The sequence below is a fragment of the Erinaceus europaeus genome, chromosome 3 (assembly GCF_950295315.1).
Source record: "Erinaceus europaeus chromosome 3, mEriEur2.1, whole genome shotgun sequence".
Lineage (NCBI taxonomy): Eukaryota > Metazoa > Chordata > Mammalia > Eulipotyphla > Erinaceidae > Erinaceus > Erinaceus europaeus.
Window position 1 is genome coordinate 54,748,946 of NC_080164.1, and position 23,985 is coordinate 54,772,930.

At 40.6% G+C, this 23,985-nt stretch overlaps 2 protein-coding genes across 3 annotated transcripts in view; one reads left to right on the forward strand and one right to left on the reverse strand.

The window, feature by feature from the left end:
- COMMD1 (copper metabolism domain containing 1) overlaps positions 1-2,937 on the reverse strand; it is a 103,972-nt gene extending 101,035 nt beyond the window's left edge. Inside the window, exon 1 of one of the 2 annotated variants that reach the window (XM_016195417.2) lies at positions 2,670-2,937. In XM_016195417.2, coding sequence (XP_016050903.2) covers positions 2,670-2,900 — 231 coding nt within the window. In that variant the 5' untranslated portion in view covers positions 2,901-2,937. The remainder of the gene's footprint in view (positions 1-2,669) is intronic. The other variant, XM_007539653.3, reaches the window with a different exon arrangement.
- A 1,401-nt stretch (positions 2,938-4,338) lies between these two features.
- On the forward strand, positions 4,339-23,985 carry CCT4 (chaperonin containing TCP1 subunit 4). The gene is made up of 14 exons (XM_016195430.2): positions 4,339-4,611; positions 9,496-9,548; positions 12,169-12,258; positions 13,341-13,449; positions 14,347-14,489; positions 16,546-16,667; positions 17,376-17,508; positions 19,520-19,659; positions 21,938-22,034; positions 22,369-22,479; positions 22,585-22,715; positions 22,832-23,066; positions 23,344-23,457; positions 23,782-23,985. The coding sequence occupies exons 1-14, from the start codon at positions 4,485-4,487 to the stop codon at positions 23,794-23,796; spliced, it is 1,620 nt and encodes a 539-aa protein (XP_016050916.1). The 5' UTR covers positions 4,339-4,484; the 3' UTR covers positions 23,797-23,985.

Genomic DNA, 23,985 nt, shown 5'->3' on the forward strand with positions numbered 1-23,985 from the left:
GTCCTTGCGCTTTGCACCACGTGCGCTTAATCTGCTGCGCTACCGCCCGACTCCCTCAAACGCAGTTTCAAGACTGTTTTTGGAGGCTGAGAAATAGCTCAGTCAGTTCTTGGTGCAAAAGACTACACGAAAGAACCATGCAGACAGGAAGTTTCATGAGCAGTGGAGTGCTGCTATCTTTCCTCTCCGTCCTATCTAAAAATTAAATTTAAAAAGCTTTCTAGGGGGAGTCCGGCGGTAGCGCAGCGGGTTAAACGCATGTGACGCAAAGCCCAAGGACCGGCATAAGGATCTCGGTTAGAGACCCTGGCTTCTCACCTGCAGGGTAGTCGCTTAACAGGCAGTGAAGGTCGGCTGGTGTCTTTCTCTCCCCCTCTCTGTCTTCCCCTCCTCTCTCTATTTCTCTCTGTCCTATCCAACAACGACAACATCAACAACAATAATAACTACAACAACAATAAAGACAAATAAGAGCAACAAAAAAAGAAAATAAATATTTTTTTAAAAAGTTTTCTAGGGAGCCAGGTGGTGGTGGCACACCTGGTTGAGGGCACATATTACTACACACAAGGATCCAGGTTCAAGCCCCTGCTCCCCACCTGCAGGGGGGAACTTTGCAGGTGGTAAAGCAGTGCTGCCGGTGTATCTCTGTCTCTCTCCCTCTATCTCTCCTTTCCTCTCAATTTCTCTTTCTCTATCCAGCAAATAAAGATAATAAGTTTTTTTAAGTTTTCTGGGAGCAGTGAAATAGAATAGTGCAGGCATGAAGTCACAGAAGAAAAAAAATGGTGGGAAGTAGGAAGAAAGATTTTGTTTTTACTATAAATGCTTGTCACAAAATTTTCCAAATTATTTGGAAGTAACAGTGAAATTGTGCTGTTAAATAGTAGACACAACGTACAAAATACTGCAGAATTTTTTTTTTTTAATGAGATAGACATAGAGACAGGTCAAAGTTGTGCAACTCATCTACTTACGGTGTTTCACTCGTTTTGTTCTGTTTTGTTTTATGCTGTGTGGGGGATTAAACCCATGGTCTCAAGCATGAGCTCTATCACTAAGCTAAGGACCAAAGCAGAAAACTACTGAAATATTAAAGAAATTAACTAGTATAAATTAATAGACTATGTGATAAGAATGAGATGGTAGCTCAGCTGATAGAGCACAAGACTTGCATGCTTGAGGCTTCCAGTTTGGTTCCTGATATCATATATCTATATCTATATCTATATATATATCTATATATATATATATATATATATATATATAGTGTCCTCTGGGATGGAAAGATAGCATATTATGCAAAAAGCTATTAAGCCTGAGAGTCCAAAGTCCCAGAATGAACCCCCTCCGCCGCCACCACCACAAACCAGAGCTGAGCAGTGCTCTGGGAAATAAAGTGGTGCTCTAGCATCTCTTTCTGATGTGAAATTCTCGTCTGAAATACTAAAATAAACTATTTAAAAAGACATTAAATAGGTTATTCTTCTGCAAGAAATTAACCTCTTCTACATAATACCACCAAGACTTTTTAGCAGCATGTTTGCCAAATACCTCTGAAGAAAACTTTCATTTGCCACACTTGAGGCCCAATGTTGAGCCCCTATACACATGGAAAGAACTGAGGCAAGAGTCAACTTCTGTGTTGTAATGTCTCATTCTAGTCATTTTTTTTTTTTGCACTTTCTTTCAATCCTTCTGACTCTGTCTAAAATACTACAACAAAATAGTGGCCTAGAGCAGTGAAGGCAAAGGGACAAGAAAAGAAAAAGAAAAAGAGGTCAGGATAGCATAATGGTCATGCAAACACTCTCATGCCTGAGGCTCCCAGGATCCAGGTTCAAACCCCACCACCACAACCACCATAAGCCAGAGTTGAGCAATACTCTGGTAAAACAAACAAACAAAAACAGTGGGTTCTGGACACAAGCCTGAATCACGCACATGGCAAAGCAGTACACTAGCCAAGTGAGTTAGTAATATTTTGCCAGTTATCTTTTTTGTTTGTTTTAATGAGGCCACTATAAATCTTTTAATTAATTGCCTATTTAGTTTTTGTCTCCATGGGACAAGCTGGTTTATACTTAGACTTCAGGCTTGTAAATATGGTATCTTGATCATTCAGTGGACCGCTCAAAAAGGATCACTCTGGATAGACCACCTCTTATCCTAGTTTATATGGGCTCACTTTAACACTTTACTTCCAAGAACAGACAAAGCTGGTGATTTATACTCCTAATTTTAAAAAATAAAAAGAACATGGCCTGCATGACAGCTTACTTGCTGCTTTGCCATGCACAAGACCCAAGGCGGAGCCCAGCCTCCACCCCACTGGAGGAAGCTTGGATGCTGTGGTGTCTTTCTCTCTCACTGTGGTTATTCTTCTGGAAAAGTATGCTGAAGCAGTGAAGCCCAATAAGAGGGGCGGGGAAAGCATGCTGACACAAATCTGAACTGTTGCCGATACAACAAAGCCAAGAAAAATAAAAGACTATCTCTAGAAAAATACAAATAAACAAAACCAAGATTGTTTTTGGGAAGACAGCCACAGGACATGCATAAACACTATTGAAGCGCCGAAAACTTGAGCTGAAAAGCGGTCAGAAAGTGAGCCACGGAAGAGGCAGCGATGTGTAGTGTCTGTAGCAGGTTTGTCGAAGGAAAGTCACCTCATTTGCTGAGCAGAAGGGTGTGCGGGCTGCAGGCGCAGGCAAAAGCAGTACCTTAAGAATCCCCTTCATCTTCACCAGAAAGGGACGAAACTCCTCGGACGGAACCTCGGGATAGAGCTGGCTTCGCAACAACTCCTCAGTAATGCCCTGGTGCCCGTGGAAAGCGTCCTGGGCCAGGCCGTTGAGCAGCCCGCCCAGGGCTTTGGAGCCCTCCAGCTCGCCCGCCATGCTCAATGGAAGCTCCACCTCCCACCAGCTGGACGTGGCCCAGCCACGGTGGCCGAGATGAGACTAAACAGCAATTTCCAAGGCGCTCAGGGAAAGTGGAGGTGAACTTCCACCAGAGGTCAGTGTTGGCCGCTCGCAAGCTTGCTCTGCAAAAACCCATCCTCTCAGGTTGCCACTATGGAACGACCTATTGAGCTCCAGAATAAGCACTTTGCTTTTGTTAAGTTTCCTGAATGACTCCAAAGCCTGCTCAAAGGAAAGAGCACTACTTCTCATTTCTTCTTGAGAAAGAGAAAAGGGAGTAGGGTAAAAACGGAGGGGGGAGACACCACACTGTCCTGATGCTCCCCGCAGTGCTGTCGTCCATGGTATTGTATTCCCCAGTGGGGCCAGGGCATGGTTATAAAATGTTCCCTCCAGCAGCGAAGCAGGGTGTGCTATCTCTGGGCCTTACTTGCTTTACCGCTTTAATGGCATCTATTTCATAGGACTAATGCCAGATAAAATAGAGATAAAACTGTAGGAAGGATTTAGAACTACCTCTAGCACCTAATGTAACTAAAGATTGATCTGACTTGACTGTTATTAAACTGTTTAGACTCAGAGTCGGTGACTAGGTAGTGCAAGAGAAACTAAAGAAAAACCAAAGGGTTGTGCTAACGAGACAGGAAGTCCTGATCTGGCAGGCAATCGTAGCTTCAGAACTGTTGAAGGGCTGGGGAGATAGCATAATGGTTCTGCAAGACTCTCATGCCTGATGCTCTGAGGTCCCAGGTTCAGTCCCCAACACCACCATAAACAAGAGCTGTGCAGTGTTCTGGTCCTTCTCTCGTTGTCTTTCTCTGTCTCTCATTAAAATAAAATACTAAAAGAAAAAAAAAACTGTTGAGAGTCTCTGGGATTTAATCAAGGTGTACAGAAACTTCTAATTAATACTCAAAATCAATTCGAGACAATCAACACAAATACTTAGAGCAATGTAAGGCGACTCTACCCCACCTCAAGTTTTTCTTCTAATTCTTTTTCAAAAAGAATAAAACCGAGATGTACAGGGTAAACAAACAAACAACAACAACAAACCACGACTCAATTCCTCAGTTCCAGCCAATCAGGAGGAATTGAGCGCAGCACAATCCGGGCTCAGTTATCCAGTAACAGCCTGACAGGCTGATTGAGTTAACCTAGGGGACCTTAAGGCCCAGGAGGGAGGAGTGGGGAGATGTGGGTGTCCTAACATCCGCCTTTACAATTGCTATAATCTCTTTGTGTTACGCAAAACTCCACCCCATAACGTCCCTGATCCCTAGCAACCCCAGACAGCATACCCCGCAAGACCCGATTTGAACACCCCCACCACGCCACCGCCCCAGACAAACATCTCACCCGGCGCGCGGCGGGCAGCCTGTTACGTCATGCTGGTGCCGCGCCTCCAAAAAGGCCCTCCCTTCTCCCCCTCCGCCTCTTCCCAGCGCCGCTTTCTGGAAGATTCGTAGAGGCTGTGGTGGTGTACCGTTACATCGTGGTCGTTTGGAATCCACATCCATCCGTCTTTTCAGAGTCCACGCAGACCCAGCTGAGTTTACCATGCCAGAGAACGTAGCACCCCGAACCGGCGGGCCTGCAGGAGCTGCTGGCGGCCGCGGGAAAAATGCCTATCAGGACCGCGATAAACCGGCCCAGATCCGCTTCAGCAACATTTCCGCGGCCAAAGGTATCGCTCCCGGGGCCTGAACCGTAGCGCTGCGGGGTCGAGCTCTACATTTTCACGCGGGTCTTAGGTCGGCGTGACTCTCTTCTTTCATAAAATCGCCTCTTGTACTCGCATAAAGGCAGTTTTCCGGAAGAACCTTTTTTTTTTTTTCTGCCGGTAATTCAGGACTCCAGATAAGGCGTTTGTATTTTCCGCGTTCTGGGCCTTAGTCCCCTAAAATTCGAAATATTTGTCTCCAGGAATCTTTTCGAGTCGTGGTGGAATTGGGGCTCAGAGCCCTCTAGTCATCCTCTAACATTTCTTCTGGGAGTATAGACCAATATTGTCTTGGGGGTGCAGAAGGAAGGAGTTCTGGTTTCTGTATTTGCTTCTGTCTGCCTGCTAGTGTAGGGCTCTGGAGAGGTGAGGTTAGGGACATGTTGGTAGTCATCTGCCGAAGGTCAGGATGGGATTGAAGTAGCGTTTGCAATTTGGTGGCTAAAAGACAGAAAGATATAAAGCAGGACAAACTGTTTGACAAGTAAACCAAAGACTAGGTATAGAGAAGATGAGAATAGGGATCTTAAGGTGGAAAGAAATTATATTCCTAGCAGCCCAGGACTTTAGTAATCTGTTTGAACTTGATAGCTAGCATGGAGGTAGACTAGAAATACTGTCTGGGAGGATGGTGTCAGTAGACATAGAACTTGAAAGCTAAGTTAAGGCAGAGAGTAGCTCCCAGACTTTAAAAATAGATGTAATACAGTGAACTGTTTACCACATCAATCTGACCAGGGGCCTGTGTATATTCCTATTTAGAACAAGAGCCTGTGTAAACCTCTCAGTCCTTGTCAGTGAGCGCTTGCAGTCCATGGCCATAGCTAGGAACATTCTAGGCTGCACTCATTACTGGATCCGTCTTCTTTCCGTGGCACAGTAGGATGACCCAGCCTCCCTTCAGAGAGTGGGGCAGTCCTTAACATCGCTAGTTTAGAGTGAGGGTCAGGTGGAGGAGAGCCCCACAGAAGGACTTTCAGTGGCGGTCCTGATGGGAGTGACCAGTGATGGTAAAGAGAGGGGTCCATCAGTGGATTAGACTCATAGTATCTGTGGTCAGGGCCAGATGTAGGAAGGGTTTGGCATACTTTCTGCAACTATAGGTTGTTCCTCAGTAGATGACAGTGCATAGATAATTGAACTGTACACTGGAGGTATGCATGGAGGAAGGAAAAGTCTCCTAAATTATTTATGAACCTGGTTTTAAGGAATGTTTATAGAACAAGGATCAAGGAGCCCGACTAATTTTTCCATTTAGACAGATTACCAGATGCATCTTGACTTTATTTTAGGGGAGCCAGTTTTTTTATTTTGATCTTAAAAAAAGAGGTAATAGTACTGTTGACTGATGTAAAAAAATATACAAAAGTAATAGTTCTAATGCTATTCATATTCAGCATGATTAACATATAATGTACAGGTATTGTATGCCACACAAAATATTGGACTAAACATTTTCAGAGATGTAAGTAATCTAAAACCTTTACTTTTTTTGGATAGTGCTTTCTAGATACTTCACGTAAGACTAAAATATAGTAATATTACAAATAAAACTTTTTTTTTTTTTTAGTATTTATTTCCCCATTTGTTGGCCTTGTTTTTATTGTTGTAGTTATTGATATCGTCATTGTTGGATAGGACTGAGAGAAATGGAGAGAGGAGGGGGAGAGAAATATAGACACCTGCAGACCTACTTCACCGATTGTAAGCGACTCCCCAACAGGTGGGGATCCAGGGGCTTGAACCAGGATCCTTATGCCTGTCCTCGCGCTTTGCGCCACCTGCACTGAACCTACTGCGCTACTGCCCGACTCCCTTTTCTTTTTTTTTAATTTGTTTATTCCCTTTTGTTCTTGTTTTATCATTGTTATTATTGTTATTGATGTTGTTGTTGGCTAGGACAGAGATAAATGGAGAGGAGGGGAAGACGGGGACAGAGAGAAAGATAGATACCTGCAGACCTGCTTCACCACCTATGAAGCAACTCCTTTGCAGGTGGGGAGCCAGGGGCTCCAACTGGGATCCTTGTGCTTTGCGCCAGGTGCACTTAACCTGCTGCGCTACCGCCCAACTCCCATTTTTCTTTATTATAATGAGGGAAAAACAGGAAAAAACAGAGCACTGCCCAGCTCTGGCTTATGATAATGCTGAGGATAAACCTGAGTCCTCAGAGTCTCAGGTATGAAAGTATTTTGCTGTCTTTTTACTGTCTCCCTGGCCATACAAATATAACTCTTCTAGGATGTTGAAGTGCGACCAGGCAGTGATAATGCATGTTACCCTAAGCAAGTTTAAACCTCCTGCAGTAGCAATGAAGCAGGGCTTCAGGTATCTTCTCTCCATTTCTCTTTGTCCTGTCCAAAAGAGGAGAAAGAAAGGAAAGGAGGGGGGGTTGCAGACAGGCATTGAACCCCATAGATAACCCTTGTTGGCAATAAGAATAAATGAATGTATGGATATTGAAGCATTCTTTTCAAAAAAAGAATTTATTTATGAGAAAGACAGGAGAAAGGAACCAGACATCGCTCTGGCACATGTGCTGCTGGGGATTGAACTCGGGACCTCATGCTTGAGAGTCCAAAGCTTTATCACTGTACCACCTCCCAGACTACTTGAAACATTTTTAAAATGAATCCGTCTACTTACAGAAAGTTCTTTGACATCCAGGCCTTATACCGGAAAGTGTAGTAGTTTTTATTTATTATTGGGTAGAGACACAGAGAAATTGAGAGGGAAGGGGAAGGTAGATATGAAGAGAGATAGACACCTGCAGCCCTGCCTCACCACTCATGAAGCTTTCCCCCAGCAGGACCAGGGGCTTGAACCCAGATCCTTGAGCATTGTAATGTGTGTACTTAACCAGGTGCTCTACCACCTGGCCCCAGAATATAATTTTTTAATTTTTTAAAAATTATATTAGGTATTTTCTTTCAAGCACTTTAAGACTATTCTTATTTACACCTTATAGTGGGGAAACATTGTGTTATTTGTATGCCTTAATGATTAGAATCAGCCCTATTATAAACATGGGATGAGTGAAAAATGGAAGGCTTGGGTTTTTTTTTTATATTTATTCTCCCTTTTGTTACCCTTGTTTTTCATTGTTCTTGATGTTATTAATGTAGTCATTATTGGATAGGACAGAGAGAAATGGAGAGGAGAGGGGGAGAGAAAGACACCTGCAGACCTGCTTTACTTCTTGTGAAGCGACTCCCCTGCAGGTGGGGAGCTGGGGGCTCCAAGCAGGATCCTTACACCAGTCCTTGCGCTTTGCACCAGGTATGCTTAACCTTAACGCTGAGCTACCACCCAACTCCTGATTTTTTTTTAAGATTTTATTTATTCATAAAGATAGAGAAAGAACACTGGACATCACTCTGGTACATGGTGCTGCCAGGGATTGAACTCAAGACCTCATGCTTGGGAATCCAATGTTTTATCCACTGCACCACCTCCTGGACCACATTGATTTTTTTTTTAATTTATTTTCCCTTTTGTTGCCCTTGGTTTTTTTTTGTTTTTGTTGTTTTGTTATTGATGTTGTTGTTAGGACAGAGAGAAATGGAGAGAGGAGGGGAAGACGGGGGGGGGGGGGGGGAAAGATAGACACCTGCAGACAAGACTCCCTTGTAGGTGGGGGGGGGGGCTCAAACTGGGATCCTTGCCCCCCCCCGTCCTTCGCACCACCTGCACTTAACCTGCTGCACTACCACCCAACTCCTGATTTGATTTTTTTTTTTTTTTTTTTTTGGTCAGAGAAAGGAAGTTGAGTACTGTTAATGAGGCACAATTTTTCTTAGAAGCTTTTCCCCTGCAGGTAGGACCAGGGGCTTGAACTGGGAACACTTCACAAGGGATGAAGCAGGACTGCAGGTGTCTCTCTCTACCTCCTTCTCCCCTCGCAGTTTTTTTCTGGCTTTATCCAATAATAAATAAATAAATTTTAAAAAGAATTAAGTGAATAAGATAGAAACATTATATATAAATATATGTGTGCCAGTGTTTCAGAGCATAGATTTTAGTTTTACTGTTCCATTAAGGTTTTTTTCCTTCCCTTTTCCTACTTTGGTGCCAGAGGAGTGTTTTTGCTCTAGGTTATCTATATGCCATCTTTATCAGTGAACAAAACAAATCAAGTTGTACTGTAGTTAGGAAAGATGGAGTAAAAATGTGAATTACATGGTTTGTTAGGAAGTCTAGACTTCTCTGTTGCAATTTTGGTGGTTGTTGGTGTGTGTGTGTGTTATTGCCGTCAGGATTATCCATGGGGCTTAGTGCCAGCACTATGAATTTGCTTCTCCTGTGGCCATTTTTTTCCTTTCTATTTTATTTGACAGGACAGAGAAATTGGGGGGAGGGGAAGTTAGAGGGAGAAAGACACCTACAGACCTGCTTAACCAATCATGAAGTGTTCCCCTGCAGGTGGGGGAGTTCAAGCCCATGTCTTTTTGCACATGGTAATGTGTGCACTCGACTAGGTGCACCCCACCTCTGGCACTTTGTTTTAAGAAATGAAGAAAATAATGCCATTTCCAGTCAAAACTCATTGATAACTAGATGGCACCATTTTGATAGTTATGGGGAGATCCGGTAAATTATCAATATTCTTCCATAGGCATAGCATGAGTACAGTGTGTGGTTCTTGTGTTAGTGCCAGAAGGTAAAGCTCAATACAGTTACACAGGAGTAAAATATTCTGTCTATTAAATTACTAGACAATGGTTTTTATTTAGCAGCACTATAAACTTGTACACTGTATCCTATCCTAATAAGGACAAAATGATTGAGAGAAAAAAATGTGTTGCTCTCTACAGTCTTTTAATTTACCCCCCCCTCTTCTTTTTATAGCTGTTGCTGATGCTATTAGAACAAGCCTTGGACCAAAGGGAATGGATAAAATGGTAAGAGGCTGAATGATTTATAGCTTTTTAAATTTCTTTATTGTGGGATTAATGATTTACAGTCAACAGTAAAAAAAAATTTAACAGCACTGCTTAGCTCTGGCTTATGGTGCTGCAGAGGACTTGAACCTGGGATTTTGGAACTTCAGGCATGAGAGTCTGTTTGCATAACCATTATGCTATCTACCCTCCACTGGCATCGTAGCTTGTGTGCCACCACCCAGCCCCAATGAATGAATCTTTGTTTTTTATTCCCTTTTGTTGCCCTTGTTTTATTGTTGTTTTTTTTTTTTAATTTTAGTTATTTATTCATGAGAAAGATAGGAGGAGAGAGAAAGAACCAGATATCACTCTGGTACATGTGCTGCCAGGGATTGAACACAAGACCTCATGCTTGAGAGTCCAGTGCTTTATCTACTGCGCCACCTCCTGGACCACTATTGTAGTTATTATTGATGTCGTTGTTGTTGGATAGGACAGAGAGGAGGGGAAGACGGGGAGAGAAAGACACCTGCAGACCTGCTTCACCACCTGTGAAGCGACTCCCCTGCAGGTGGGGATCCAGGGACTCGAACCTGGATCCTTAAGCCGATCCTTGCGCTTTGCGCCACCTGTGCTTAACCCACCGCGCTATCACCTGAGTCCTCCAGTGAATGAATCTTAAAGAATTATTCTCCACATTTGTGGTGCTATTTTAAATGGGGATTTCATGGTGTTACTAATGTGAGGTCAGGAATCGTAATGCTTTATTTGGTGTGATTTTTGTTTCTTTTTAATAGAGACAGAGAAAGAAAGTGAAAGAGATCACAGCACTGTAGCTTCTTTCAATGTGATGAAGGTTGGGTTTGAACCTGGGTTGCACACATGGCAAAGGAGTATGCTGTCCAAGTGAGGTATTTTGCCAACTCAAATTTATTCATTTATTTCCACCAGAGATATCACTGGGGCTCTGTGCCTGCAAGATGAATGAATTACTCCTAGTGGGTTTTTTGCTTTTTTTTTTTTTTTTTTAATATTTATTCTTTTTTGTTGCCCTTATTGTTTAATTGTTGTAGTTGATGTTGTTGTTGGATAGGACAGAGAGAAATGGAGAGAGGGAGAAAAAGATAGACACCTGCAGACCTGCTTCACCACTTGTGAAGCAACTCCCCTGCAGGTAGGGAGCCAGGGGTTCAAACCTGTATCCTTATGCTGGTCCTGGTGCTTCGTGCCACATGCACTTAACCCTCTGCACTACCGCCTGACCCCCGTTTTTTTTGTTTTTGCTTTTTTATTTATATATATATTTATTTATTTTCCCTTTGTTGCCCTTGTTTTTTCATTGTTGTAATTATTGTTGTCATTAATGCCGTCGTTGTTGAATAGGACAGAGAGAAATGGAGAGAGGAAGGAAAGACAGGGGGAGAGAAAGATAGAAACCTACAGACCAGGGAGTCGGGCTGTAGCGCAGCAGGTTAAGCGCAGGTGGCTCAAAGCACAAGGACCGGCATAAGGATCCCGGTTTGAACCCCGGCTCCCCACCTCCAGGGGAGTCGCTTCACAGGCGGTGAAGCAGGTCTGCAGGTGTCTATCTTTCTCTCCTCCTCTCTGTCTTCCCCTCCTCTCTCCATTTCTCTCTGTCCTATCCAACAACGACAACAACAATAATAACTACAACAATAAAACAACAAGGGCAACAAAAAGGGAATAAATAAATAAAATAAATATTTAAAAAAAAAAAGAAACCTACAGTCCTGCTTCACCTCCTGTGAAGTGACTCCCTTGCAGGTGGGGAGCCGGAGTTTGAACCAGGATCCTTACGCTGGTCCTTGCACTTTGTGCCACATGCACTTAACCCACTGTGCTACTGCCAAGCCCGTTTTTTCCTTTTTGAGAGAGAGAGAGAGGCATCTACAGCACTGTTTCACTACTTGTGAATCTTCTCCCGTGCAAGTGCTTGAACCCAGGTCATCAACTTTTAAGTACCCTTCAACATCCAGCTATTTCTCTTGTTATAATTAACTATTACTGCCTAGTCTTCCCCCCTCCCTTGCCTCCAGGGTTATTGCTGGGGGTGATGCCTGCACTACGAATACACTGTTCCTGGAAACTATTTTTTCCCTTTTGTTGCTCTTGTTCTTGCTATTGTTGTTACTGCTGTTGCTATTGTTGAATAGGACAGAGAGAAATTGAGAGGGGGAGAGAGAGAAACACCTACAGACCTGCTTCACCACTTGTAAAGCGATCCCCTTGCCAGGGTAGGAGGTAGGGACTCAAACCCAGGATCCTTGCACAGGTCCTTGGCGCTTCAGGCCATATGTGCTTAATTTAATCCGCTTCACTACCACCTGGCCTCCCACACACACACATTGCCTAGTCTTAAGTCATCATATTAACATAAGAAAATTTGAAATCCCAGGTTTAAACCTGGCCCCTACTGCTTTGAAGGAAACTTTAGTGCTGTGGTCTCTCTCACTTTCTGCCTCTCTGTTGAAGGAAGGATGGGGCTGTCCAAGCATAAATTAAACCTCTTTCCTAAGAAATAGTAAATTCAAGAGAGCAATTGGGATATAGCGTTAGTGTTAGGTAAAGAGAATTAAAAATATGAAATATAACTGCTTTAAAACACTTAATTTTTTAGATTCAGGATGGAAAAGGTGATGTGACCATTACAAATGATGGTGCCACCATTTTGAAACAAATGCAAGTATTACATCCAGCAGCCAGAATGGTAAGTATGATTTAATAAGTAAGTCTTGTGTGGTGTTTGATAACTGGTGGATGTTTGATGATGTGTTTTTCTCTTTGTGCTAAACACAAATTTTTAGCATATATTGTGTACCTAGCATTGTACTTTTTAATGCAGGTTATAATCAAGCATGAATCACTTTACCGTTATACACTTAAATGGGCCGTATAATTAAAGAAGGAGGAGATTTAAAAAAAAAAACATGGATTGGTAAATTACTATTTCATTGGGTGTTAGAATGAAAAGAACAAAATATTGTGTGCAGAATCAGTTAGGTTTGTGATAAGTAGCTAACAAAGTCATTGCTCTCCTAGGACTAGTTGAGTCCAGTTGCCTTCAGAAATTCAACTCTACCCTCGCCCTCCCCCCCCTTTTCTTTCCCACTGGGCCTTCACTGTTCCCAGCAGACTTATTTTCAGATATAGGCAGGAGAGAGGGAAATAAACCATAATGCCAAAGCTTTCTCCCATGCAGTGGGAGACCAAGCACAAACCTGTGTTGTGCTCATGACAAACCAGGTGCACTGTCAATTCAACTAAGGATCATTATAGTTTCAGTATCAATGAGAATTAGCTCAACAAAAAATCCTTGTGTGTTAAAAAGTTCCTTGTAATTATCCAAAGGTGCATTTAAAAGATTTATGTATTTATTTTTGAGACAAATCGAGAGGAAAGGAGAGACAGGAGAAAAATCTGTAGCACTGCTTCACCACTTGTGAAGTTTCCCCCTTGCACATGTGGACTGGGGGCTTGAACCTGGGTCCTTGTGCACTGTAGCTCCCCACCTGCAGGGGAGTACCTTCACAAGCAGTGAAGCAGGTCTGCAGGTGTCTATCTTTCCCCCTCTCTGTCTTCCTCTCCTCTCCATTTCTTTCTGTCCTATCCAACAACAATAAAACAAGGGCAACAAAAATAGTTCCAAGATAGACAGGTTATCTAAGACATATTGAACTTAGACATAAGTGATCAAATTCTATTTGTAACACTTAAAAGCCATTTATTTGTACTAGATGTTACTGGATTCTCACTAGTTCTTATAAATAACTCAAATCTGTATTATTTTAGCTGGTAGAGCTATCTAAAGCTCAAGATATAGAAGCAGGAGATGGTACTACGTCAGTGGTCATCATTGCTGGCTCTTTGCTGGATTCCTGCACTAAACTTCTTCAGAAAGGTAAGGATATAGGACATACTAGATATAGGACATGCCTACTGGATATAGGCAAAGAATTAGTAACATGATTGAAACAAGTCACCTTTTTATTGGGGATTTTTAACTTAATTATGTCATTTATTTTATGAATTAGAAAATTTATTAAGCTGTAGCCAGGCAGTGGCACACCTGGTTAATGGCACACATTAGTGTGCAAAGACCCAAGTTCAAGCCCCTGGTCCCCATCTGCAGAGTGAAAGTTTCAAGAGTGGTGGTGCAGCAATGTTGGTGTCTCTTTATCTCTCTCCTTCTCTACCTCCCCCATCCTCTCAACTTCTCTCTGTTTCTATCCTGTAATAAGTAGTAAATAAAAATGTATTAAGCCAGACTTCTTAATGAGTGGAATTTGATTTTTAAAAAAAATATTTTTAAAAACAAGTGGATTGGGGGTAAGTAGCAAAATGGTTATGTAAAGAGACTCCCATGCCTGAGGTTCTGAAGTCCCAGGTGTAATCCCTGAGTAGTTGAGTTAAAAGAAAAAAGAAAGGGAAAAAATGAGTGGTGGTGGCACTAGGTGTATGTTAATTGGCAGAGAACGTATAGATTCTTGCTTTTGGTATGTAGTATTTAATCATAGTGGTGATTCTGGTTATTGATTCAACTTGATACAGATTTGTGGTGATTTAAAAAGTGTACAATTTGGCTTTATCCTTAAATACAGAAGTATATAACTGATCTAGTCCATAAATAATAAACAGTCATGAATACTAGTCATTGGTTATTCATATCATTATATGTAATTGTAGTTAATAATTTAAAATTGTTTGACTTGAAATTTCAGTGACTTTTTAAAAAGATTTAAGACATCAAATCGGTTTGCCTGGTATAATCAAATAACTAGTCTTTCATAAATAACAGGGATTCACCCAACCATCATTTCTGAGTCATTCCAGAAGGCTTTGGAAAAGGGTCTTGAAATCTTGGCTGACATGTCTCGACCTGTAGAACTGAGTGACAGAGAAACACTGTTAAATAGTGCAACCACTTCATTGAACTCAAAGGTGAGAAGAACATTATGGGTTCACTTTAAAATCAGTTTAAGGGCGCTAAGAGATAGCTCACTTGGTAAAGCATTACACTATCCTGTGCGAGGATCCTGGTTTGAACCCTTGGCCACTGCATGGGAATAGCTTTATGAGTGATGGAGCAATGTTATAGTTATCTTTTTCTCTCCCTCTGTCTTAAAAAAAAAAAAAAAAAAAAAGGCAAAAAACAAACAAACCAAAAAAAAGGACTCTGCCAGGAGTAGAAGGATCATATAGGCACAGAGCCCCAACAACCCTAATGGGAATAAATATATACAAGAAAATGAGCTGGGGAGAAGGCAGCATAATGGTTATGCAAAAAGCTTTAATGCCCGAGGCTCAAAGATCCCAAATTCAGTCCTCAGCACCACTATAAGCCAGACTGAGCAGTGCTATGGTCAAAAAAAATAAGTAATTTTTTTTTTATTTTATTTATTCCCTTTTGTTGCCCTTGTTTTTTTTTTTTTATTGTTGTAGTTATTATTGTTGTTGGATAGGACAGAGAGAAATGGAGAGAGGAGGGGAAGACAGAGAGGAGGAGAGTAAGATAGACACCTGCAGACCTGCTTCACCGCCTGTGAAGCGACTCCCCTGCAGGTGGGGAGCCGGAGTTCGAACCGGGATCCTTATGCCGGTCCTTGTACTTTGCGCCACCTGCGCTTAACCCGCTGTGCTACAGCCCGACTCCCAGTAATTTTTTTTAATAAAGTTTTTTTTTTTCCCCTCCCACCAGAGCACTGTTTAGCTCTGGCTTCTGATGTGATGATGTGGATGATTGAACCTGGGACCTCAGAGACTCAGGCATGATAGTTTTTTTTTTTTTTTTTTTTTTTTTTGCATGACCATTATGCTATGTTCCTCACCATAAGAACCAAACTCTTAGGCTGATTTATTTATTTATTTATTTTTAGATTTCTTAATGCCATATAGTTCATAAAGATTATTTATATAGTTGAATTTTTCCAGGTAAAAATTTAACTATTTTAAGGCTTTCAGGTATATCCCCACTTTACAGCTTCAATTAAGTTAAATAACTTAACCAAATGGTAAGAGAGCTGAGATTTATCAGACTTTTAAGTAAAAGTATTGATGTTGATTTTTTTTTTTTTTTTTGGAAACTTGTCACATTCTTGTTTGTTTTTGTATTCTGCATTATGCATATACCCAACATCTTTTCCTTTTCTTTGAATGTTAATTGGAAAACTAGAATAATAGGTGATAGTGTTGAATGTTCCCCAGATTAGCATGGATAGAACGGCATAATGGCTATAAGCTGTCATCGTATGTGGGCAGTTTATATTCAGTTCTGACTCCATCACTTAACTAAGCTTTGTGATTGTTTCACATTCTAAAGATTGAGTAAGCATATAAATGTAAAATGCCTGGCATATAGTAAGTGCTGATTAAAATCATTGAAATTTTTCACATAGAATAAACTTGATCTTTGAATTTTCTGTTGAATAACTTATTTATTGAGTAGAGACAGAAATAGAGGTAGAAAGGGAAATAGGGAGAGGCACTTGAAGCACTGCTTCACCACTTCCCCTCTTACAGATGGAGAATGGGGGCTTGAACCCAGGTCCTTGAAGATGGTAATGTGTGTGCGCACCCAAGTGTGCTGCCGCTTGGCCCCAAGCATACATACCCTTGGTAACTGACAACTAAGTGGGAAAGAACTAGGACTTATCCATGTAAGGATCCCGGTTAAAGCTTCCGGCTCTCCACCTGCAAGGGGGTCCTTCACAAGCAGTGAAGCAAGTCTGCAAGTGTCTTTTATCTTTCTCTCCCTCTCTCTGTCTTCTCCTCCTCTCGATTTCTCTGTCATATCCAACAGCAGCAGTGGCAACAATAACAACAAGGACAACAAAATGGGAAAAGTGGCCTTCAGGAACAATGGATTCGTAGTTCAGGCGCCAAGCCCAGCAGTAACCCTGGAAAATAAAAAAATAAAAATTTAAAAAAAAACTAGGACTTTTTTATTGTGACTTGTTTATTTTGCTGACTGTATTTTTTTTTCTATGTATAATTCTAGGTTGTCTCTCAGTATTCAAGTCTGCTTTCTCCAATGAGTGTAAATGCAGTGATGAAAGTGATTGACCCAGCCACAGCTACTGGTGTGGATCTTAGAGATATTAAAATAGTTAAGAAGCTTGGGTAAGTATCTCTGACTTTTAATATTTTTTTATTATTTTATTTAATCCCTTTTACTGCCTTTGTTGTAGTTACTGATGTCATTGTTGTTGGACAGAGAGAAATGGAGAGAGGAGGGGGAGATTGGGGGGGGATAGACACCTGCAGACCTGCTTCACCACCTGTGAAGGGACTCCACTGCAGGTGGGGAGCCAGGGGCTCAAACCAGGATCCTTAGGCCAGTCCTCGCGCTTAGCGCCACCTGCGCTTAACCCACTGCGCTACTGCCCAACTCCCACTTTAAATAAATATTAACTGAAAGGTAACAGGCTATTGTTTTTGTCTTTTTATTTTATTAATTTATTTCTTTATTGGGTAATTAATGTTTTACATTCAACAGTAAATACAATAGTTTGTACATGCATAACATTCCCCAGTTTCCCATTTAACAATACATCCCCACTATGTCATTTATCATCCTTCATGGACCAATATAACAGGCTATTTTATACACTAAAGATTGTAGCTATCAAAGGGGGGGAGTGGTTGAATACATGGAGGGGCACAATAAATTTGGTGGTAGATACAGTGATAAATATGTGGAGGTGGAATTTTAAACTTTGAAATGTTAAGTCAGTAATTAACTAATCGGTTTCAGCTTTTTTTTTTTTTTTAATATGTTAACAGTCTACTAAACTTGCAGGGTTTTTTGTTTGTTTTTTTTTTCCCCAGTGGGACAATTGATGACTGTGAGTTGGTGGAAGGACTGGTTCTCACTCAGAGGGTGGCAAATTCTGGCATAACCAGAGTTGAAAAGGCTAAGATTGGTCTTATTCAGTTTTGCTTATCTGCTCCAAAAACAGATGTAAGTAGAACCAAATGAAAGATTCCTTGTTGATATGTTTAACTTTGTGATAGCATAGACTTTTTTGTTCACTATAATCAAAATAGAAAATGTTGGTGCTACTATAACTATATTAAGTTCTAAAAGAACTAATGGAATTTTAGAGATTTAAATCATAATTGTTAGGTGCCATATGAAACAAACTACATGACTTTACTTGGCTATTTTTTTTTTAATTGGCTATTTCATAGTAGTTAAGCATTGACTTCATAGATGAAGATAAATACCTATATTAAGGGACTCAGGTATTTCACAATAACCTTAAGCACCAGAGGTCCTGCTTCTCTCTCTCTCACACACACACACACACACACACATACATACACACCCCAGTATCTCTCTGGAGAAAAGAAGAGGGGGAAAATCCTATCAGTGTGAGTAGAACCGCACATAGGTATAGGGTCCTGTCAGCAATTTTACATAGATACTTGATTTTTGTTACCTCAGATTTGCTCTCATTTTATTTTGTTGGCATATGGGCTACCTATTTACTCCTCAGAAGTTTATATAAAATTAATACTGTTTTCTAGTCTTTATTACACACAAGATCTGTGGTACCTCCTTGCAGCATGCCAGTATGGATATCAAACTATTAACATTAAAAGGAAGCAGTGGGAGGCTGGAATAGATAGAGTAATAGTTACGCAAAGAGATTCATATGCCTGAGGCTTTAAAGTCCCAGGTTCAGTTCACCACCACCACCACCATCATAAGCCAGAACTGAGCAGTACTCTGATTTAAAAAAAAGAGTAATGGGGGACTGGGACTGGATGGTGGTAGACCTAGTTAAGTGCACATATTACCATACTAAAGGAGCTAGATTTGGGCTCATGCTCCCCACTTGTAGGGGGAATGCTTCACAATCAGTGACCAGGTCTACTGGTATCTTATCTTTCTCCCACTCTACCTCCCCCTTTTCTCTCAACTTCTCTCTGTCCTGTCTAATAAAAATAGAAAGAAGGGGGTATACTGGGTTAAATGCACATAGTACAAAGTGCAAGGATCCCAGTTTGCAGGCCCCCTCTCCCCCCGCTGCAGAGGGGATCACTTCGCAAGCGGTGAAGCAGATTTGCAGGTATCTATCTTTCTCCCTACTTCTCCCTCCCCTCTCTGTCCTATCCAGTAGAATGGAGAAAGAAGAGAAAAAAAAACCTGCCAGGAGCAGTGGATTATTGCTGTGGCTCAGTGCCTACACTACAAATCCACTGCTCCTGCAGCCATTTTTCTATGAGACAGAAATTGAGAGGGGGTGGAAGATAGAAAGGGAGGGATAAAGATAGACACCTGCAGACCTGCTTTACTGCTTGTGGAGTGACCCCCTGCAGGGTGGGGAGCCAGGAGCTCAAACTGGGATCCTTTTCACTTCCTACTGTGTGCACTTAACCTTACGCACCACTGCCTGGCCCCCTAAAAAGTAAATTTTTAAAAATAAAAAAGGGAGGCAGTGGAATTTATTTCAGCAGTACATTAACATTTGTGTAAAGTGAATCATCAAGGAACTGTCATTTTGTATTGGTTATCAAAAATGTACTTGTAAAGAAAAAATACATTAAGACTAGGGATATATGTTCACTGGTTGACTGCATACTTCATAGTATGAGACACTCAGTTCAATTCCTGACACATACACATGTGGATACAGAAATAAGCTGGAGTGTTTAGAAGAAAGTAAAGAACCTGAGTTAAAAGATCTTTCCTGTGGTCCAGGAGGTGGCGCAGTTGCTAAGGCACTAGACTCTCAAGCATGAGGTCCTGAGTTCAATCCCTGGCAGCATATGTACCAGAGTGATGTCTGGTTCTTTCTCTCCCCTATCTTTCTCATAAATAAATAAAATCTTAAAAAAAAAAAAAAAAAAGATCTTTCCATATCTTTTCTGTTCATGCCTATGCTAAATTTCTTATTTAGTATGATTTTGGTTGAATTTAAAGTCATGGTTTTTCAATTTGATACTATTGTTCTTTTTCTAAACAGATGGATAATCAAATAGTAGTTTCTGACTATGCCCAGATGGACCGAGTGTTGCGAGAAGAGAGAGCCTATATTCTAAATTTAGTGAAGCAAATTAAAAAAGCAGGATGCAATGTTCTTTTCATACAGAAGTCTATTCTAAGGTATGTTAATTGTTTTGGGTCCCCCCCTAGTAATTTTTTTTTATTGTTGTTATTGATGTTGTTTGTTGGATAGGACAGAGAAATGGAGAGAGGAGGAGAAGACAGAGAGGGAGAAAGAAAGATACCTGCAGACCTGCTTCACCGCCTGTGAAGCAACTCCTCTGCAGGTGGGGAATAGAAACATCTAATGTTGGAGTATCATTAATAAGATTAGAGTTTCTTATTGTATTAATTTAAATATGTGGTAATTTTCCCAGACCAAGGTAAAAATTCCAAGTAAATTATTTCCAAAAAATTATGCTTTATCTAAAAATAAGTATGTATGTGTCTGTGTATATGTATGTGTGTATGTCTCTCTCCAAGATGCTTATTTAAAGGCTCATGCAACTTCTTGCCTTGGAATTTAGAAATTCTCTTTGAAGGTGAAATAGTGCATTTGGGTAGTGTGCTACTTTGCCAGGTCAGCCTAACCCCCCACTGCAGTGAAAGAAGCTTTGGTGGTGTGGTCTCTTCACTCATTCATTCTACTTCTCTGTCTCTTACAAAAAATAAATAAATAAAAATTTCTCTTTGAGGACTGGAGAGATAATACAAATGATAGCATACAGTCAGTGTTTATGCCTGAGCTTCAAAGTTCCAGGTTCAGTCCCTGGCACTACTACCATAAACCAGAGGTGCTCTGGGTTTATTTTTTCTTTCCTCTGGAATAATGCTAGATATACTTTGGATTGAAGTAATTCTTCAGTGTTTGTTCTAATGATGTGCTAGCAAATGAACCCAAGGCCTTATACATGTACAGTATTGCTAAGTAATTTCCCTGGTCTAATTTGTTTTGTTTTGTGATTACTTTATTGGGGGAGGGAGGGAGTACCCATAGGGCGGAAAGGCAAGATTGGATGTCCTTGGCACCACCAGGACCTTAGAGCCTCAGAAAGTTTGGTCCAGGGTTATGTTTTGTTTTGTTTTTTAAGATTTTATTTATTTATTAATGAGAAAGATAGGAGGAGAGAGAAAGAACCAGACAGGGGATTGCTGCAGGGGATTGAACTCAAGATCTCATGCTTGAGAGTCTAGTGCCTTAGCCACTGCGCCACCTACTGGACACATTGTTTTGTTTTTTATATTTATTCATTTTTCCTTTTGTTGCTATTGTTTTTTATTGTTGTAGCTATTGATGTTGTTATTGATTTCATCATTGTTTGATAGGACAGAGAGAAATGGAAAGATGAAGGAAGAGAAAGACACCTACAGACCTGCTTCACCGCCTGTGAAGCAACTCCGGGTGCTTGAACCAGGATCCTTACGCTGGTCCTTGCACTTTGCACCATGTGCGCTTAACCCATTACGCTACCACCCAACTCCCTGTTTTTTCTTTTGTTTTTAATAAGAAAGATACAGAAAGATAACACAACTGGGGAAGCAATTACAGAAGCCAGACCTTCTACCTTCTGCAACCCTCAACGACCCTGGGTCCATGCTCCCAGAGGGCTGGAGAATGGGAAGGCTATCATGGGAGGGGGTGGGTTATGGGGATTGGATGGTGGGAATTGTGTGGAGTTGTACCCCTCCTACCTTATGCTTTTGTTCACTAATCCTTTCTTAAATAAATTTAAAAAAAAAAAAAGATAACACAACTACAAGAGCATTCTTCTGTGGTTCTGGGGAATTTAAACCTGGGACCTCCTAGCCTCAGGCATGAGTCATTGCATAAATCCACAGCCCCCTAACCCTATTTTTTATTCTGTGTCTTTGGGGGGGGATCCCCACCTATTAAGAGGAAGTGAGAGGGAGAGGAGAGAAGAAGGGGAAGTCTAATGGGGGCAGGGAAAAGGAGAATCGACTATTCCAGAATGACAGAGTTGTTATGAGGGACATTCTAGAAAATTGTGCAAATTTGTGGCATCTTGAATATTCTAAATTCATGAAGTATCAATAACGTTTTAATTTTCAGAGATTATTTGGTTATTGTTTTTTTATAAACAGTGATATCAATAAATATATTTTCATATTATCCACTGGAAATATTTGTAGTTTAGTAAGAACTGAGTGCTCAGAAACTTAGTAAACTAACCATCCTTTATAAGTTATTTAAGTCATGACCATTTTGTTTTTAATTTTTATAAAAAGGAAACATTGACTAAACCATAGGATAAGAGGGGTACAACTTAATCATGACTATTTAAACACCCACAGTATAGAAAACTATAACAAGTAGTTGAATGGCGACTTTTTAATAAGCCAGTACTTATTGATTTTGATTGTTGATTTTGCATTTTAGAGATGCTCTAAGTGACCTTGCATTACACTTCCTGAACAAAATGAAGATTATGGTGGTAAAGGATATTGAAAGAGAAGATATAGAATTCATTTGCAAGGTAAAAGAAAACTTTTTTTTTTTTGGAGAGAGGTGGGGTGGGATGATAGCATAATGGTTATGTGAAACAGCTTTCATGCCTGAGGCTTTGAGGTCCCAGGTTCAATCCCCACCACCACCACAAGCCAAATAGATGCCAAGCATAGCTCAACAGTCCATGAAGCTCTGCTTGGGTCTGTCCTTAGTACTTCTAAGCACAGGGATTCAACCCCAGCATCACACATGTGAGTCAGGTGTCCTGTTATGCTAGCCCCCTAAAATAATTCTTAATGTATGTGTGAAAATGTCCACTAATCAAATATGCTGTTCATTTGTGTATTTGACTACTTTTCTAGACAATTGGAACCAAACCAGTTGCTCATATTGACCAGTTCACTGCTGACATGCTGGGATCAGCTGAATTAGCTGAGGAGGTCAATTTAGATGGTTCTGGCAAACTTCTCAAGGTAACAGTATTATAATTACACTTTTGTTTGTGGGAATGTTTTGGGATTTTTTTTTTCCCAACCCTTACTTAAAAGACCTAATTTAGGATTTGTTTATTACTAAAGATTACAGGATGCACAAGCCCTGGAAAAACTGTCACAATTGTTGTTCGAGGTTCTAACAAACTGGTGATTGAAGAAGCTGAACGTTCTATTCATGATGCTCTTTGCGTTATTCGCTGTTTAGTGAAAAAGAGGTAAAATCAATTACTGTGTAACATTTTGAACCTTTTTGCATTTTCACTATTTTAAAGATAGAAGTAGTACATTATTTGGATAAAATTAGCTAAAGATACACACTTGTGGATTTCAGAGCCCTTATTGCAGGAGGTGGTGCTCCAGAAATAGAGTTGGCCCTGCGGTTGACCGAGTATTCACGTACATTAAGTGGTATGGAAGCCTACTGCGTTCGTGCTTTTGCAGATGCTATGGAAGTCATTCCATCTACACTAGCTGAAAATGCTGGCCTGAATCCCATTTCTACTGTAACAGAACTAAGAAACCGGCATGCTCAAGGAGAAAAAACTTCAGGCATAAATGTCCGAAAGGTAATGATTTAACTATCGTATTATAGAAAATGTTACTTAATATTGAAATGTTCAAAGTTTGTCATTACTGAAGTGATTTAGAAAAAGGGGGGGAAGATCCTAAGGAGGAGTTTCTTTGAAGTTAGGGTTGAGCCACCCAACATTCTTTTTTTTTTTTTTTTTTTTCCAAATTTTAATTGAAATACAATCTACAGTATAGAACAATGTTTACCCTTGACAAGACCCAAGAGAAAGCTAATGGTTGGTGATGTTTATTAACTTTGTGCTTATTTTGCAGGGTGGTATTTCCAACATTTTGGAGGAAATGGTTGTCCAGCCTCTGTTGGTTTCAGTCAGTGCACTGACTCTTGCCACTGAAACTGTACGGAGCATTCTAAAAATTGATGACGTGGTAAGTATGGATTGTTAATTTTCTTACAAGTTCAGAAATGTCTGGGGTTTTGTTTGTTTTTAACTAAGGGAGAGGAGCTTGGTAAATGTTAACTTATATTGTACAATCTTTTTCCATTATAAGAATTGACTGGATTTGAATAATTATCTTAAGTATCTTCTGTCATTAAAATTCTGTCATCCCACCTGTAGGGAGAAAGCTTCATGAGTGGTAAAGTAGAGCTGCAGGTGTCTCTCTGTCTATCCAATAATAAATAAAATTTTTTAAATGTTTTTTAAAATTCAGTCATTACAAGTATTAAAACTTGGGTTTTTCTCTTGTCAGGTTAATACTCGATAATCTGGATAATACTGGCTGACTATAATCATCGTGACCTATATTGATGCAGCTGAAGTTGAAGATTGCCCAGTGTACTTTCTTTGTGGAAAATTGTTTCCTCTCAATTCCTGGGCTTGGTCTTACAGTTCAAGTTTGAAATTGTATTGACACACTTTAATGAAAACATTAAATGTTTGATTTCAAAAGGCA

Coding starts and splice junctions, on each gene's coding strand:
- CCT4 (XM_016195430.2), top strand. CDS start 4,485: ATGCCAGAGAACGTAGCACCCCGAACCGGCGGGCCTGCAGGAGCTGCT. Junction 12,259..13,340: donor TACATCCAGCAGCCAGAATG/GTAAGTATGATT, acceptor GTATTATTTTAG/CTGGTAGAGCTATCTAAAGC. Junction 23,067..23,343: donor CAGGCATAAATGTCCGAAAG/GTAATGATTTAA, acceptor CTTATTTTGCAG/GGTGGTATTTCCAACATTTT.